This window comes from Chenopodium album, chromosome 19 (genome assembly GCF_948465745.1).
Source record: "Chenopodium album chromosome 19, dcCheAlbu1.1, whole genome shotgun sequence".
In the NCBI taxonomy this organism is placed as follows: Eukaryota; Viridiplantae; Streptophyta; class Magnoliopsida; order Caryophyllales; family Amaranthaceae; genus Chenopodium; species Chenopodium album.
The window spans coordinates 18,196,650-18,210,990 of record NC_137852.1 but is presented as its reverse complement, the minus strand read 5'-3'; the positions used below and the strand labels follow the sequence as shown (position 1 = coordinate 18,210,990).

General features: G+C 31.8%; 1 protein-coding gene and 1 long non-coding RNA gene across 2 annotated transcripts; one reads left to right on the top strand and one right to left on the bottom strand.

Annotated features, from left to right (window-relative positions):
* The first annotated feature begins 4,422 nt into the window (after nt 1-4,422).
* On the top strand, nt 4,423-6,125 carry LOC145595513 (uncharacterized). The gene is made up of 2 exons (XR_014102968.1): nt 4,423-5,704; nt 5,900-6,125. It is a non-coding gene; the product is annotated as an uncharacterized LOC145595513 (long non-coding RNA).
* Nucleotides 6,126-9,347: 3,222 nt separating this feature from the next.
* LOC145594841 (pectinesterase 1-like) lies at nt 9,348-14,097 on the bottom strand. Its single transcript, XM_081651183.1, has 5 exons — nt 13,967-14,097; nt 12,434-12,782; nt 11,032-11,238; nt 10,669-10,910; nt 9,348-9,561 (listed from the first exon to the last, which is right to left on the bottom strand). The coding sequence occupies exons 1-5, from the start codon at nt 14,095-14,097 to the stop codon at nt 9,402-9,404; spliced, it is 1,089 nt and encodes a 362-aa protein (XP_081507309.1). The 3' UTR covers nt 9,348-9,401.
* Between the last annotated feature and the right edge of the window lie 244 nt (nt 14,098-14,341).

Here is a 14,341-nt window from a genome sequence, read left to right as displayed (position 1 = left end):
TCCCTATTCACTTAGCGCTAGACTTGGGGGCTTGATCCTTACATCATTAGCCTTCCTAGCCTAAGAGTCATCATTATTTGACTCTTATCAAATAATACTTTTTCTATACACTTAGCCTTTGCAACTTAACCTTAGTGTCACTTTTACACACATCACAGATACATGACCAAAAGACCTTCCCTTAGGAACGCTTTTGTCATGAAGTCTTAACATAATGTTGAAGCATGCCTTATCAAAATCACACATCACTCATAATCATCATTGTATCAGGAGGTATTAAGTGCTTAGCCTCCGTGCCTAAGTTACCTAAATACTTTCATAATCGAGTCAATAAAGATAGTTTAGGATAAATTACTCCTTGTACCTTGAGGAACAGTATTGAACGCATATACTTGATTAAGCTCATTCAACATGCACCATCAAACACTTCGATTCTTTTTCGCGTCTTTCTTTTTCGGGAGAAAGTCGGTACCCTCCACAAAAATGACAAAAATGACGGAAAATTTTTGTTTTTGAGTCATGTACACATCGAGTCGAGTGCACACACGAGTCACACATAGTGAGTCATCATTAAGTCAAGTTCACACCTTGAGTCATGTCAAGCCACATGTGTCAAACGCTTTGAGTCGAGTCATAGCAAGTCAGTGAGTCAAGCAACAATAAGCCTTAGGTCAACCCTAAGATAACTGAAATAATAAAGGATTAGCAAAGTCCTATAGTCCGAAATATAAATGCAGGTACACTCCAGCAGGCAAGAATATTTCCGAGTTTTTTCAAAAAACCGCGAATATAGATGTATGAAACTCTTCCAAGATGAGAGAAGTTTGAGCAAAATTATATGGATCAGTAAAATAGAGATGAAGAGCCTTAATTTGTAAAAGATTTGAGCAGATTTGGTTGTAAGGAAACGACCAAATTGAAAGTGCGGAGCGAAACAAGGCAATGAACAACAGCAGCAGAATTGAAAAAGAAATCTGTCGCCAAACGACAAGGTTGTCGCCTGGCGACAGAGCGATATTGCGGCAATAAGCACTTTTGACTTGCGTTGGTGCGGCAACAGGGCATGTGGCTTCTTGATGTGGTCATATAGACCTGGTTCAGCAATTTCGGGTTCCTTGGTACGTCAGTTAGCCCCTCTAAGCAATTTGACATGATTTAGTGATCGGCTCAATTACAATCACAATGAGTGATCGACCTGACAAAAGATCGTCTCACTTAGCTTAAAGCGCCTAACCATTGGCTCATCGCAAGCACCAAATTAACGGTTCACAACGATTTCCTAGGATGGAAGAAGATTTGAAGATTCGAGATGACGAAGCCTTCAATAGGGGGCTTTAAGATTAAAAAGAGTCTATTGCTTGGATTTGAGAAGGACGATTTGAGATGAAGCGACCTTCAATAGCTTTCACTATGATTGGGGAAGTTATTATTAGATTTGAAAAGAACAATTCAAGGTGAAGCGGTCTTTGATACCTTTCGCTATGATCGAGTAAGTTATCACTTGATTTGAGAAGATGACACGAAATGGGCGATCTTCGACAACATTCACTAAGATTATGGAAGTTGTCACCAAAATTTGAGAAGATAGCACGAGATGTGCGATCTTCGACGACCTTCGCTAAGATTGTGGAAGTTGTCATCAAGATTTGAGAAGATAGCACGAGATGAGCAATCTTCGACAACGCCCGCTAAGATTGTGGAAGTTGTCACCTATATTTGAGAAAAGCGGTTCGTGATGAGGCGGTCTTCGACGACATTTGCTATGATTAGGAAGGTTGTCACCATGATTCAAGGAAAAGCTCGACATGTAGCAGCAATGATAGACAACGTTCCCTAGGATGTGGAGAGCTGTCACAAATTCAGAAGATGGCGAGATATGGTCACCTTCGACGGTCCCTCAAGATAAAGATGAGATTGTCTATAGCGGCGATGCACTGCCGTGGCGACGTACTGCCACAACCCGAAGATGACGACGTACAATTGTTTTCGACGATGTTCCCGAGATACTGTGGAGGATTGTCACAAAGAAATGTTGAAGATGACGACGCAATGCTACCTACAAAAATGGCGTTCTCTAGCTTGTAGAAGGTCGTCAAAACAAAATGCAACGAAGTGGTTACCTCCAGAGACGTGTGCTCGACGGTGCAAGATACGCGTTTCTTAACTCTTTTATCTGTTTAACTAACATTGTTTACAGGTATCGACGTTACAAGAATGATTTAGGATCGCAGAACGTTCTGAATCATTCTCCGTCCCTATCGCTACTTTGACTTTTGTTTTCGAAACCTAAGTTTCTCCAAACTTAGTCAAAGTGGGGGCTTCTGTAGACACCCAATTGTGTCTCCCCAAAACCAAACCCAGTGATAAATTCTTTTCACGTCGAACCATAATCGAATGAGGTGAAAGTGTGAAAAGTCAAGTGTTGCGGTTAGTTTTTATTAAGTAATCCTTCTTTCTGTTTTCGAAAACCCACTCTATTTTATGAAAACTTCCAATCCAGTTTAGATTGGTCCATGATAAGGGTCCAATAATAGTGTAGTTAGATGGGGCTCGAAAAGACCTTTCCAACGATATATTATAAGCCCAATTCCGATGAATAATGAGGAAGTTATGGCCAAAATACTGAACTGGGCCCAAACCGGATTTTACCTACGACCCAATGAACATGAGGAGGGTCCAAAGGTTTAATCCTATTCCTAAACTAATTAGGATTGATTAGATTCTTCTATAAGTTTCTAAAAGATCTTTATTATCCTTTTTTGAAAAGATAAGATTAAGGAATTTGATTTAAATATAAACTTTCCTTTTTTAAAACTTTCCTTTTTCTATTCGAATTTAAACATGTTCAAAGATAGTCAGATATTATTTTGGTGCCTCATATTTTTTATCCAAATTTTATATAGTTGGATAGATCTTGAAATTATCTTTCCAATGATATATTATAATAGTAAATTCGAGCTATAACAAGAAAGATATGGAAGATATACGAAACTCTGTCCAAAACTAACACCGTCGTACTATTTCGGCCATATCTTTTTATCAAAAAAATATTTTAATCTAATTCTAATTGGGTTAGAAAGTAGACTTCAAGAGCTTTCCAACTACATATTATATGCCTTATTTGGAAACAAAATTCGCAAAAACTGTTGTCTATGATTTTTATTTCGATTTGAATTCGGATTCTTTTCTTGATTCTTCAACCCTCTTTTTTCTTATAAATAGAGGTCTTATCTTCCCTTTTTTAATCATCAATTCTCTCAATCAATTCTCATCAAGAATTACTTAATTCTTTTCTTTCTCCCTCTTGTTTTTCTAAACCAACTTTTTATTAAACACAATACCGCATTCACAAGATCTTGAAACATCTAGCCAAGTTCGAAGTTGCCTTCTCCCTAGACGTGAAAGGTTTATACTTTTCTGAGGGTTTGGTCCCAAATCTAGTTTAAACTTTATTTTAATTCTTATTTAATTTAATTCTCTAAATCTTTATTATTTTCATTGAAGTTTAATAACTTGTGTATTTTGTTATTAGAAAGAAGTACGAGACTTCAAAGTATGTAATCTTATTACTCTCTTTCAATGTAGAAAGCATCACTACTACAAAATGAGTATTTTAGCGACGCTTTTTGCTCGACACAGTGTAAGGGGCGTCAGCTGCTTGATATAGTACCGTGTTTCCTCGACACTTATTTAAGTCAAAATTTATTTTCGACAATTAAAAGCGTCGAGATATACCCACCTGCACGGCACGTGACAAATTTCTTTTGGCCCGCATCATGGAATTACATTCTAGGATAATAAAACCGCCGCTCTACATACCCTAACTCTCATAGTTTCATCAGTTTTAATTTTTTCAACTTTCTCCGTACCAGTTCTCCAAAAACACTAAGAGATTCATGGAATTAGGTTTATGGATCTGTATTTTCAGCGTGGTTCTTATAAATTGGGAAGCGGAATTTGCTTTTCTCTCATTCCTTTGTGCTAGTTAGTAATTATTCAAAGGTACTTTTTATCATTTTTTTAATTTCTTGTTAAAATTGGGTATTTTAGATCTAGAGATTTAGTTTTCAGAAATGTTACGATTTAATGATGATAGAGGGTTAACTCATGAAGAACAGAGATTTAAGGGTTTTGTTAATGCTTCTATACTGGAAACCCCACTAAGAGGGAGGTATTGAGATAAACGAGTTTAATTTGTTGCAAATTTAACTACTGTACTTATTCTGGAATTTCAGAGTAGCAATTGGGGTTCAGATTCAATCCTTAGTGGTTGAGCTAGGTTATTTTCCTCCCTTTACAGATCTGGTCTTCACTTTTTGAGTTATGCATGTCCTTATTATGCCATATTATTTTGCTAGATACAACGTTGCTTTAGAGGTTGATGAATTTATCCAGGTTAGAATTTATCCAGGTTAGTTTCTTTTTTTTTCTGTTATTTTGCCTTTTATAGTTAATGTGGTTTAATTTTATGTCAAATTGGGCATTTTGTTTCGATTTTTGCTTAATTTCTAATCTGATTGAGTATTTAAGTTGGGTTTTTTGTTTTTATTTTTTTGTACGATTTGCTTGATTTGCTATGAATTTTTTTGGAGTAATTGGTTGGTTTCTTAATCGCAAATTTCTTATTGTTTAAACAGAATGGGGAATTTGGCTGTCTTGATTTTTTGGTTGTTACTTTAACTTTTTATTTTATTCTCTTCTTTACGAAGTAATTACATACAAGTATTACGGGAGTTACTTAGATGGATTGGTGTGAGTATTAGTGTATGACTAAACCATTTTAAACCTTATTTTTTGTTATTTTGGGGAGCTTAAGTATGTACTGATATTTTGGGGAGCTAGATTAAATATTAAACCCCTTTTAACATCTAAAAGACTGAAACCTTAAGTTATTTATAAGAAATCAAACCATGTCTTTTGGGTAGGAACATTTTTTCAAGAGTGACAAGAGAAGCCTCCTAGTTATGTTGGATTACTTTTTGTGGGAGATCATATCTGTTATGTGGTTGTCTTGGTGTTTTAGATTTTTCAACAATTAGAATTTTTTTTTTTTTTTCAGAGATTTGTCGCAGTACTAATTTTAGTTGCCTTGAGCTGCAGTTTTTTTTGTCCAAAAATGATATGCCTGCAGTTGATATTAGCCCATAATCCCTCATGAAAGATATAGATCTTGAAAAGTTATCCAATCTAGGCTCAAGAATTTCTAAATTTGGAATTGTGTGCTAGAAGTTGTGCCTTTTGGAAATTTCAGTGGTCTGCTGCCATGGTTCTATCGCAGCGGGGATGTTTATGTCTCTCTTAAAGCCTATGCGGGTTTATTGCTTTGAGTTGGGTGTGTTTACTTAAATGAATACTTTGGCTTTAGTTAAACATGAAGTGGCTAAATTTAAGTTGGGTGGGCTTCCTAAGATGATGAGTAGGTGCTTTGCCCGCGTTGAGGTCTTTATTATGTCTCATGCCACACGAGCAACAATTGTTTTTGGAATCTAGATCATTTGTGTGTCCTTTCTCTTTCTTGTTTCTTTCTTTCATAATATAGGACCTGAGATGCAACTATAAAAACTACGAAGCAGGTTTCTCAAACATGCATTGTTTTATAATCGATGGAATTCTTGATTTCCTACATCAGTATGTATTTGGCAGCATGAAGTACTTTAGAGTTGTGGACTAAGAATTTCAGTACTCTTCAGCAATGAAACCAGAGGTAACTAGTGTTAAAAACCTTATTATGCAGCTGGTTACATTTTTTATTACAAATCTGTAGTCTGTCTTTTAAATCTAATATAATGTGTCTTGTTGAGACTATATTCCACTAACTAGAAACATGTTTTATTCAACCAACAAAAAAATATATGGCAAATTTTAACTTCCAGCTCTAACATGCTTGTTATTGATGCAGGATGTTATGACTATTATATGTGTCAAGTCTACAAATTAATCAATTCATTCCATGAAGACGTTAAATTAGCTCCAATTCAATAGAGAGAAGTTGTGTGTTTTTCGAAATAGTTGTAGTATTGCAACTATGCATTTTTTATTTAATGTTAGCAGTTTAAGAGATCGCATGCCTTGTAAATGAATATTAGTTTTATAATGTTAGAATATAATCATAGTTTTTTGCATTATATTTTACATATGTATACATATACTAATTTGTACTCTTGTTTAATTATGAATAAATTCAATTTATGGGTAAACTTTTTCTTCTGATTTTTTTTAATACTACGATATCGAGTATCTTTGCATGTAATATAAATAATTTCCACATTGGATATTTTTATGGAGAATATGGACGTGAAAAGGTGTTACCCAATTTTAAATTATGGACACAAAAAAGCGTCGGTAAAATATCGTAAATTTAAAGTATGAAATCAGAGACTTAAAAAAGCGTCGCCAAATATGCAATTATTGACACAAAAAAGCATCGAGAAATTTGAGAAAGTGCGCGACATAATGCAAATATCGACGCTTCGTATACGAATTTGGACAATAAAAAGCGTCGATATTTGCGACGCTTTTTTGCGTCGAGGAATTTTCTCGACTCACGATTTTTCGATGCTTTTTAGAAGCGTCGAGAAAATAATTTTCGACGCTTTTTGGTGTCGAAAATATGCCTAAAAAGCGTCTAAAAACCACGGAAATTCTAGTAGTGCATGCTTATTATTGTTTATTTCCTAGTATCATGTTAGGATGTTATTTAATGCTTTTTAGTATCATGTTTAGGGTGCCTCTTACTCTTTATAATATCATGTTAGTACCATGTTAGGTTTAAAGCTTTGATCTTCATTGCTTAGTGACATGCTAGGGTTTGTTATTAATCTTGTTAGTATCATGCCTAGGATCTTGCTATTATTATTAAGCTTTATTATGCCTTAAGATGACTATTATTATTGTTATTATGATTATTTATTATTATTATTATGATTATTATCATGATTATTATTATTATGTTGCTTGATATTATTTATATTTATTGTTATTGCTTGATTACGCCTTTTATGCTTGTTAAAGGAAATTTGTACTTGAAATCACGCTTAATAAGATAATTAATAATTTGGTTTAGGCTAATATGATTTTAACTCAAGTGATCGCCAATAATAGTTTTATTTGTACATTAATATTCAACCAACATAGATAAACAGGTTTAGGGTTAAACCTAATGTTTGCATGTTAGTCAGAAAGCGCACATGAATACGAGTAGAACAAAGTAGAGGCCTATTTTATAGGGCGGTTCCTTTCTTTTGTAGATTGGATTCGTACCCTCATCCCCGAACCCTATTTGGTTCAAGACCTTATGGAGTTCACGATCTCCTGGATCGTTTTGGGTTTACAAGTTCCTAAAACTTGTTGGCGACTCTTTTGCTCTCTTTTCTTTCCCTTTGGAACGCCACCATACTTAAGTATATGATCACAGTGGGGTTCAAGCTTGGGGTTATAGTGTTTGAAATATTCCCTACAAAAATAAACCTCCCTTCACGGTTATCGAAGCAATTGCCTAAAAATTGTCACCACGTTCCCTTTTTTTTGTTAACCGTTGAAATAATTTCCAAAATTCCGAATTTCTCCAACGGTTCCCTTTTGGCAATTTCCATCTTCAATACTTGAACATAGAAATTAGGGGCAATTGTTGGGCAGTTTCACTAAGCAACCCAAACATAATTAGGGCACCACTACATGACCAAAAGGCATCCTAAATTAAGCAAACAACCTGATTGGAATAAGTATGGAAAGGAAGATCAGAAGGTCAATCAAGAAGATACTTTCCCGGAATACACCTGCTGAACAAGAAAAAGAGAATAAAATCAAGAATACCCTCTCCATTTGAATAGATTCTGATTATTATTGTAACCCCAGCTGCTCCTAGGTATAAAATAGCATAATTAGACATTGTAACATCCATGTACGCTTACTCACACATCAATACAACTAAATACTAATTCTCTTGGAATTGTGTATTTGCTGAACAAGGAGACTATCCTTTCTCAGTATTGTATCTCTAAACTCTATCTCTCTCAATATAATCGTTTATTCATTGCTTTACTATTGTTCTAGGTTATTACATTTGATGTTTATGGCTTGATTGTTATCACCCCTTAATCCCTAAGCAAATTCTTAGTTGACCCTACTAAGATTTACCTAAACAGGTGGGTGACCTCTTATAAATTCTTTCAATGTATTTACCCTGCTCCTCTACCATTCACACAGTTTAATAACTTAGCAGTTTTACTTTTGAACAAAAATTTAGAGTACAACTATATTTAAGATATTATTATTTATTGAATAATACTTTTATAGCTCTAAAAAAAGTTTTCATTTTTCTCAAAAAAGAACAAAAAAGGTTTTCATAATACTTCTTTGTTGTAGTTCGTATCTGATTCTAATGGGTCTTTGGTGGAACTCATGGAATTTAAGTATAAACTTCAAAAAAATAACGAAGATAAAAAAATTGTCTCTTAAATAACAATTAAATAAGAGAAGGTATCAATTGTCTGTTGGTGTAGTAGTGATTGGGACTACACTTGTTAGGAAGGACCTGTGTTCGATCCCCCGCAACAACAATTGGGGGACTGGAAATTAACCATCCAAAACTGATCCCTTAATCTGGATTAGCCCAAAGGGTGAACCGCGTAGAACACCAAAATTAATTGAAAGATTTGAAATAGATTTACATATGTATAAGTCATTAAACCATGCATCTAGCCAAACGCAATATTATGGTTATTATGCACGAGCATTTGTTATAACATAACACTGTAAACTTAAAAGCTGGTGGGACTCTTCAAAGTATTTGCGTCAGGTCACAAAGCCACGTCACTATCCAAGTATATGCCGCACCATGTAAGCTTGCCACTTCATTTAAAAAAATAATACTACATTTACCATCTCAACCAACTTTTATTAATGTTTCAAATTTCACATAATATTATATATTCCTTTCATTTATTAAGTAAATTAGACGTAATATATTTTATTTATTTTCCACAAGATTAGAATATAAATACATATGAGGTAAAAAAAGTGACACCGAAGGCATCGCTCGAACCAGACACTAACTGTACAAACAATAGAGCATAATTATCAAATTAAAGAAGTACACAAACTAGCAACCCGGGGCATCGCTCGAGGTACACACTAGTATTTCTATTATATTGCAATTATATTTACGGTACATTATAAACTATATATGTTAGAGATACAAAATTTAAAGGATCTAAGCATGAAATTTAATAAGTAAATGAAAAATACAATAATAGAGATAAAATGATTAGGCATAGCCTCCAAGTCAGTCTTATAGGAATTTGTCAAATAAGACCCTAAGTGACTAGAAATACCACATGAAGCTCTTTTAAAATAGATTAATTAGTCCTTTTCTCCCCTTATATCTACTATGTCAACAAATTTCATAGTGTAGGAGGTGGAAGTAACCATTTAGGAGCTTCAATGTAATCCAAGCTGATGAATGTTTTGGCCTCTACATCCGTCAATTTTTTAGTATATGGAACTCTTTTTGCAAGAGATGCACCTGGTCCTTTATTATTGTACTCTCCAAAAAATATAGTCCTACATACCCGTATCAAATGATTATAAGTCTCAATAAAATCATAATATCATTAGATGGATAGTCTAACATCAACATTTTCAATAATTTAAATTTGGTACTCTGTCTCATATATAGAATGAAATTGATTTATGAGAAAGTTACATTGTCTTTATGTTGTAAATAAGGATGTAATAGATTAATTACTATTGACAATTAGTGTACCAAAAGTAGCACATGCATAATTATGGTTAACATTTTTTGTAATTAGTTAAACTTATACACTGATGAAAATAAAGCTATGTTATAGACAAAATGCATAAGTTTTTTTTTCATGAAAGCACACTACATGCATGTGATTGTATGTTTTTTTGTAGCTAAAAATGTTGAATAAAAAATAAATATAGAATTCAAAAATTTTCTTCAACTATGATACAAGTCTATAAGAATTACACACTGTTAGATCTTCCTTTTCCAAAAAAAAAATATTGATTTGTGTAAGGTGTTGGTATTATTATCCAATACAAGAATTTTATTTTCTATTTTTATTAAAATAATAGATGCTATTTTATTATAAAAACCAACTTTAAGATTAGAACATAAAACCAATCTAGGTCATTAGGTCACCATAACCGAATGACTATAATGTTCATGTGTATTAATAGTATTTTTGTAATTTTGCAACTTAATAAACCTTTTGTTAGTTTCAATTTTAAAAACTAATAAAATGAAAATCTAGTAAAAGTTAATAAAATTAGTTTAAAATTAATTCACATCACTTCAAACAAAAATGTCAGTATGTCATTAATGACACAAGATACATCTTGCATTGGTTGTTGGTTTATGATTATCTAATGACCTGAATTGGTTTCTTGTTCTCATTTTAAATTGAGAACATGTAAGAACCTAAGGAATATATATAGTTTTTGAAATTTAATATATCAATGATTTGATCTCCTTAACAACAAAAGGACACTTTAACTTCCCCTATTAATGCAAATAAATGTAATATTGCATAGTATATTACAAGATTATATTTTCATATGTTTCATCCATATGGTAAAAGAGATATAAAGGTTATTATGAAAATTATTGACAATGGATAGATTATATAGAAAAGAAATGCTTACTTTTGAAATTTTGGATTAGAGTTATCAGACCATCCCTTGGGGTTAACGACATCACTGAATGTGCAATAAGAGTAAACAACTCGTGCTGCTTCCATCCATGCTCTACCTAATAGTGCATGACTACCTGTCCCTGTCACATTGCAATGGACAAAAGAGTATCCACCTTCTCCATCTGCACTATTTCTTGCATGAGCAGTTATGACTGATGTAGGGTCTTCTGATTGAACATGTATCTCGGTGTTCTGCCAATATGAAACAGTCATATTTAATCAATCTACTAATTAGCATAAGAACATTAATTGGTTTCAATCTTTTTTTTTTATACTACTGAAGTTTTTTAAAGTGGAAGATTTATTTAGATACCAAGTATAAAGATCTTGCTTCACCAAAGATAAAATCAACAGTTCCTTCAATATAGCAATCCTTGAAGAAATGGTTGCCTTTATCATCACATAGAGTATCTTGGAATCCAACAAATTTACAATTGTAAAATGCTGCTTTATCACCGGATATTCTCATAGCAGCAGCTTGTGCTCCCTTTCTTTTACCATCTGGTCTTGGAGCGGCATTCTTCATTAACAAAATATTTTTGCATGATTAGTAAGGTTTCTACGAAAAGCATAACCTCATAAATAGATACCATATCAAATATCTTAAATTTAACGATGCTATATCATATCAAGAAAGAAATTTGATCTATTAAGTGTAATTATTATCTCATAGTTTTGTTATATTATAATATATATATATTAATATTAACATGTTCTATTTCTTTCCTCATCGATTATGCAAAAACCCTTTCACTTATTGGCGCTCCCCTCACAATTCATAAGTTGAATATGTAAAATTGTACTAATAATGAAACATAATTGTATGCCAACTAATACTTTGTCTATTTCATATTATTTATTTGATACATTATTTTTGCGCGTTGACAATGCATACCTTCAAAAATATAATATCATCAATTATGTAAAATTAAAAAAAAAAAAAATTGATGTTCACAATACACACGTTAAGGCAAGTAAAAAAGACCCTAGTTAGCTATCATTTTGTCTAAAGAATAAATCACAAAATAAAGTCAAAGTAATTTAAGTGAATGATGATGAAAGTCAAAATGTGTCAACAAAAATGAAGCGAAAAAGGTATGAAATTATGAATAATATTGTCTTTTTACCAAATTATTGGTAAAAAAAACTGAAAAAAGACATGATTAATAAGATCACAGTAGACTATAATGAGCCATACTCTCTACACATTAAACTAGTTTATATCCAACCTATATTTCATTTCATAATAATTATTTCAATTTTATCTCTTCTTCCTCGTCATATACATCACATTTTCTTCCTTAACTACTATTCTTCATACTATCAAATGTGTTCGTTTCACTATTTTCATTTCAACACTTGAAATACTAATTCTAGTTATCTTTTATAATTCTTCAAATTAGTACTATTGATACATTTATGCATAACACATATTACACTAGTAATTCATGTTGGCGAGAGCAATTCATACTAAGTTGTAGATTAACTTACGTGTTAAATTGTTAGTCTTATACTGATAGGGATATTCATGTACCTTTGCTATAATAATGTTAGTAACTTTTCTTTTAAATTCACAAAGCTTAACTTCCTTTTGAGTATGAAAAAAAATTAAAGAATACTAAACTAATAACAATATTACAAATTTAGTTACTTTTAACACAAAGAAATGCGATATATCATAACATAATAAGTAAAGAGATATAAGACTTTTGTACCGAAATGATTATATTTGTAGCAACAAAGTAATCAGATTCCACGATTAGTGTTGCACTATCCACAGTCCCATATTCTGCAGCTGTACCGGAAAATGTTATAGTTGGCCTATTCTTAGGATCTGTTCCGTAAAAAGTGACATACGATTTAAAGCTATCAACTTTAACTTTTTCCTTATACTCTCCTGGACCAATTGTTATGATTACACGTTTAGTGTTTCCGACTTTTACATGCTTTACAGCATCTGAAATTGTCTTAAATTTTCCGCTCCCATCTTGTCTTACATCTATGGTTTCAACCCCACCACTTTCGGCTTCTACTACATTAGGATCAAATGCTCCTTTTTGTACGCTGCAAATTAATATTAAATTTAATGATGTAGAAATAAATCAATATATTTAATTACATAAAAGATACATACGTGTATACGAATGATAATAAAATGTAAATAATGATGATAATCTTAACTTTCAAACATGTAGAAAAAATTAAATGTAAAAACACACTTCCTTAACCTATACAAATTGTTTAATATGACAAGTTATATTGTTATATTTGTACTAAATCAGGTAAACCAATCTGCCACATGTATGTCCTCCTCTCCTTTTAATTTATTTCATTATAATCCTTGTCTTTTCTTGACCCGGCCTTTAATTTTTGTAACATTCACTTTAACTCAACAAATTGAATTCTCTTAATGTTATTTTCTTTCTCTTACTCTCTCTCCATCTATCAATTTATATTTAAATGAATTTTCATTTACTCATTGACTCCTTTTCATCTTCTCCCTAATCCTTGTTGTAATATAATTATATAATAAAAATTCTTTTAATATCACCTATAATCTAAAAAAGATAAAATAAAGTGATCTGATAAATGAACATCTCTACAATTACTGCAACAATGAATATGAAAATTAAAAACGAGAGAAATTAAAGTGTCAAATTAGTAAGATATGAATGACAAGAAAAGAGGAAGCATTTGGTGCAACAACTTATAAAATAATTTCATTATACAAAATTGATCGCATGTTATAAAAAATCATTTCAAGATATTAAGTGTGCTAGAGAACTTTATTTGTGAAGAGAAATTTCTTAAATTCATATTTTGATGATGTAAGGGATTGATCTTCAAATATTTGATACAAGTATTATATAACTCTCATGCAATTAGAGTATTTAATTTAATTAACACGATTATTTGTATTGTTTAATTACATTAAATTCCCAAATAGGTGCAATAATATTTTCCACATGAAAAATTGTAGTAACATTATTACATTTAAGAGTTTTTGCATTGACTTCTTTATCTCTCCACATGATATGAGATCTTTTTTTTTCTTTTATGTCTTATATTGTAAAATAAAAATAAAATAATAACACTAATGTACAACTTCTACATGTTGCACTTATAGAAATTTGTGCAAATAAAAAATATTGAGAAATATACATGATTGACAAAAGAGGTTACTTTGTTTTATTTCTTGTATTTTCAATATTATAAGTTAAGGAAAGAAGAAGAGATGATAAATATACCTAATTGGTTTGACTGATTCTTGAAACCATGTATTAACTTCCGCATCATTTGCTGGAACTAAAATTTCAGCATTTATCATTAGAATATTGATAAGAAAAATTGCCAAATCTATACAAATTTTTCTCTCCATTTTTCTTTTTTTTTTCAACACTAAAGGCAATATGTAAAAGATATTTTTTATATATATGGCATGGAACGAGAAACAATTAATATAAAACTATTGTAACTAAAACTTACTTCCCACATATAACAATGACTATAATAAAGGGCTAGATTTAGAATAATATTATACTAAAAATATTAATTTACCTACAATAGAAAGGACACTAATTCCTCTACAAAATAGGAGTAAGTTAATTTTAAGCTTAATTGGC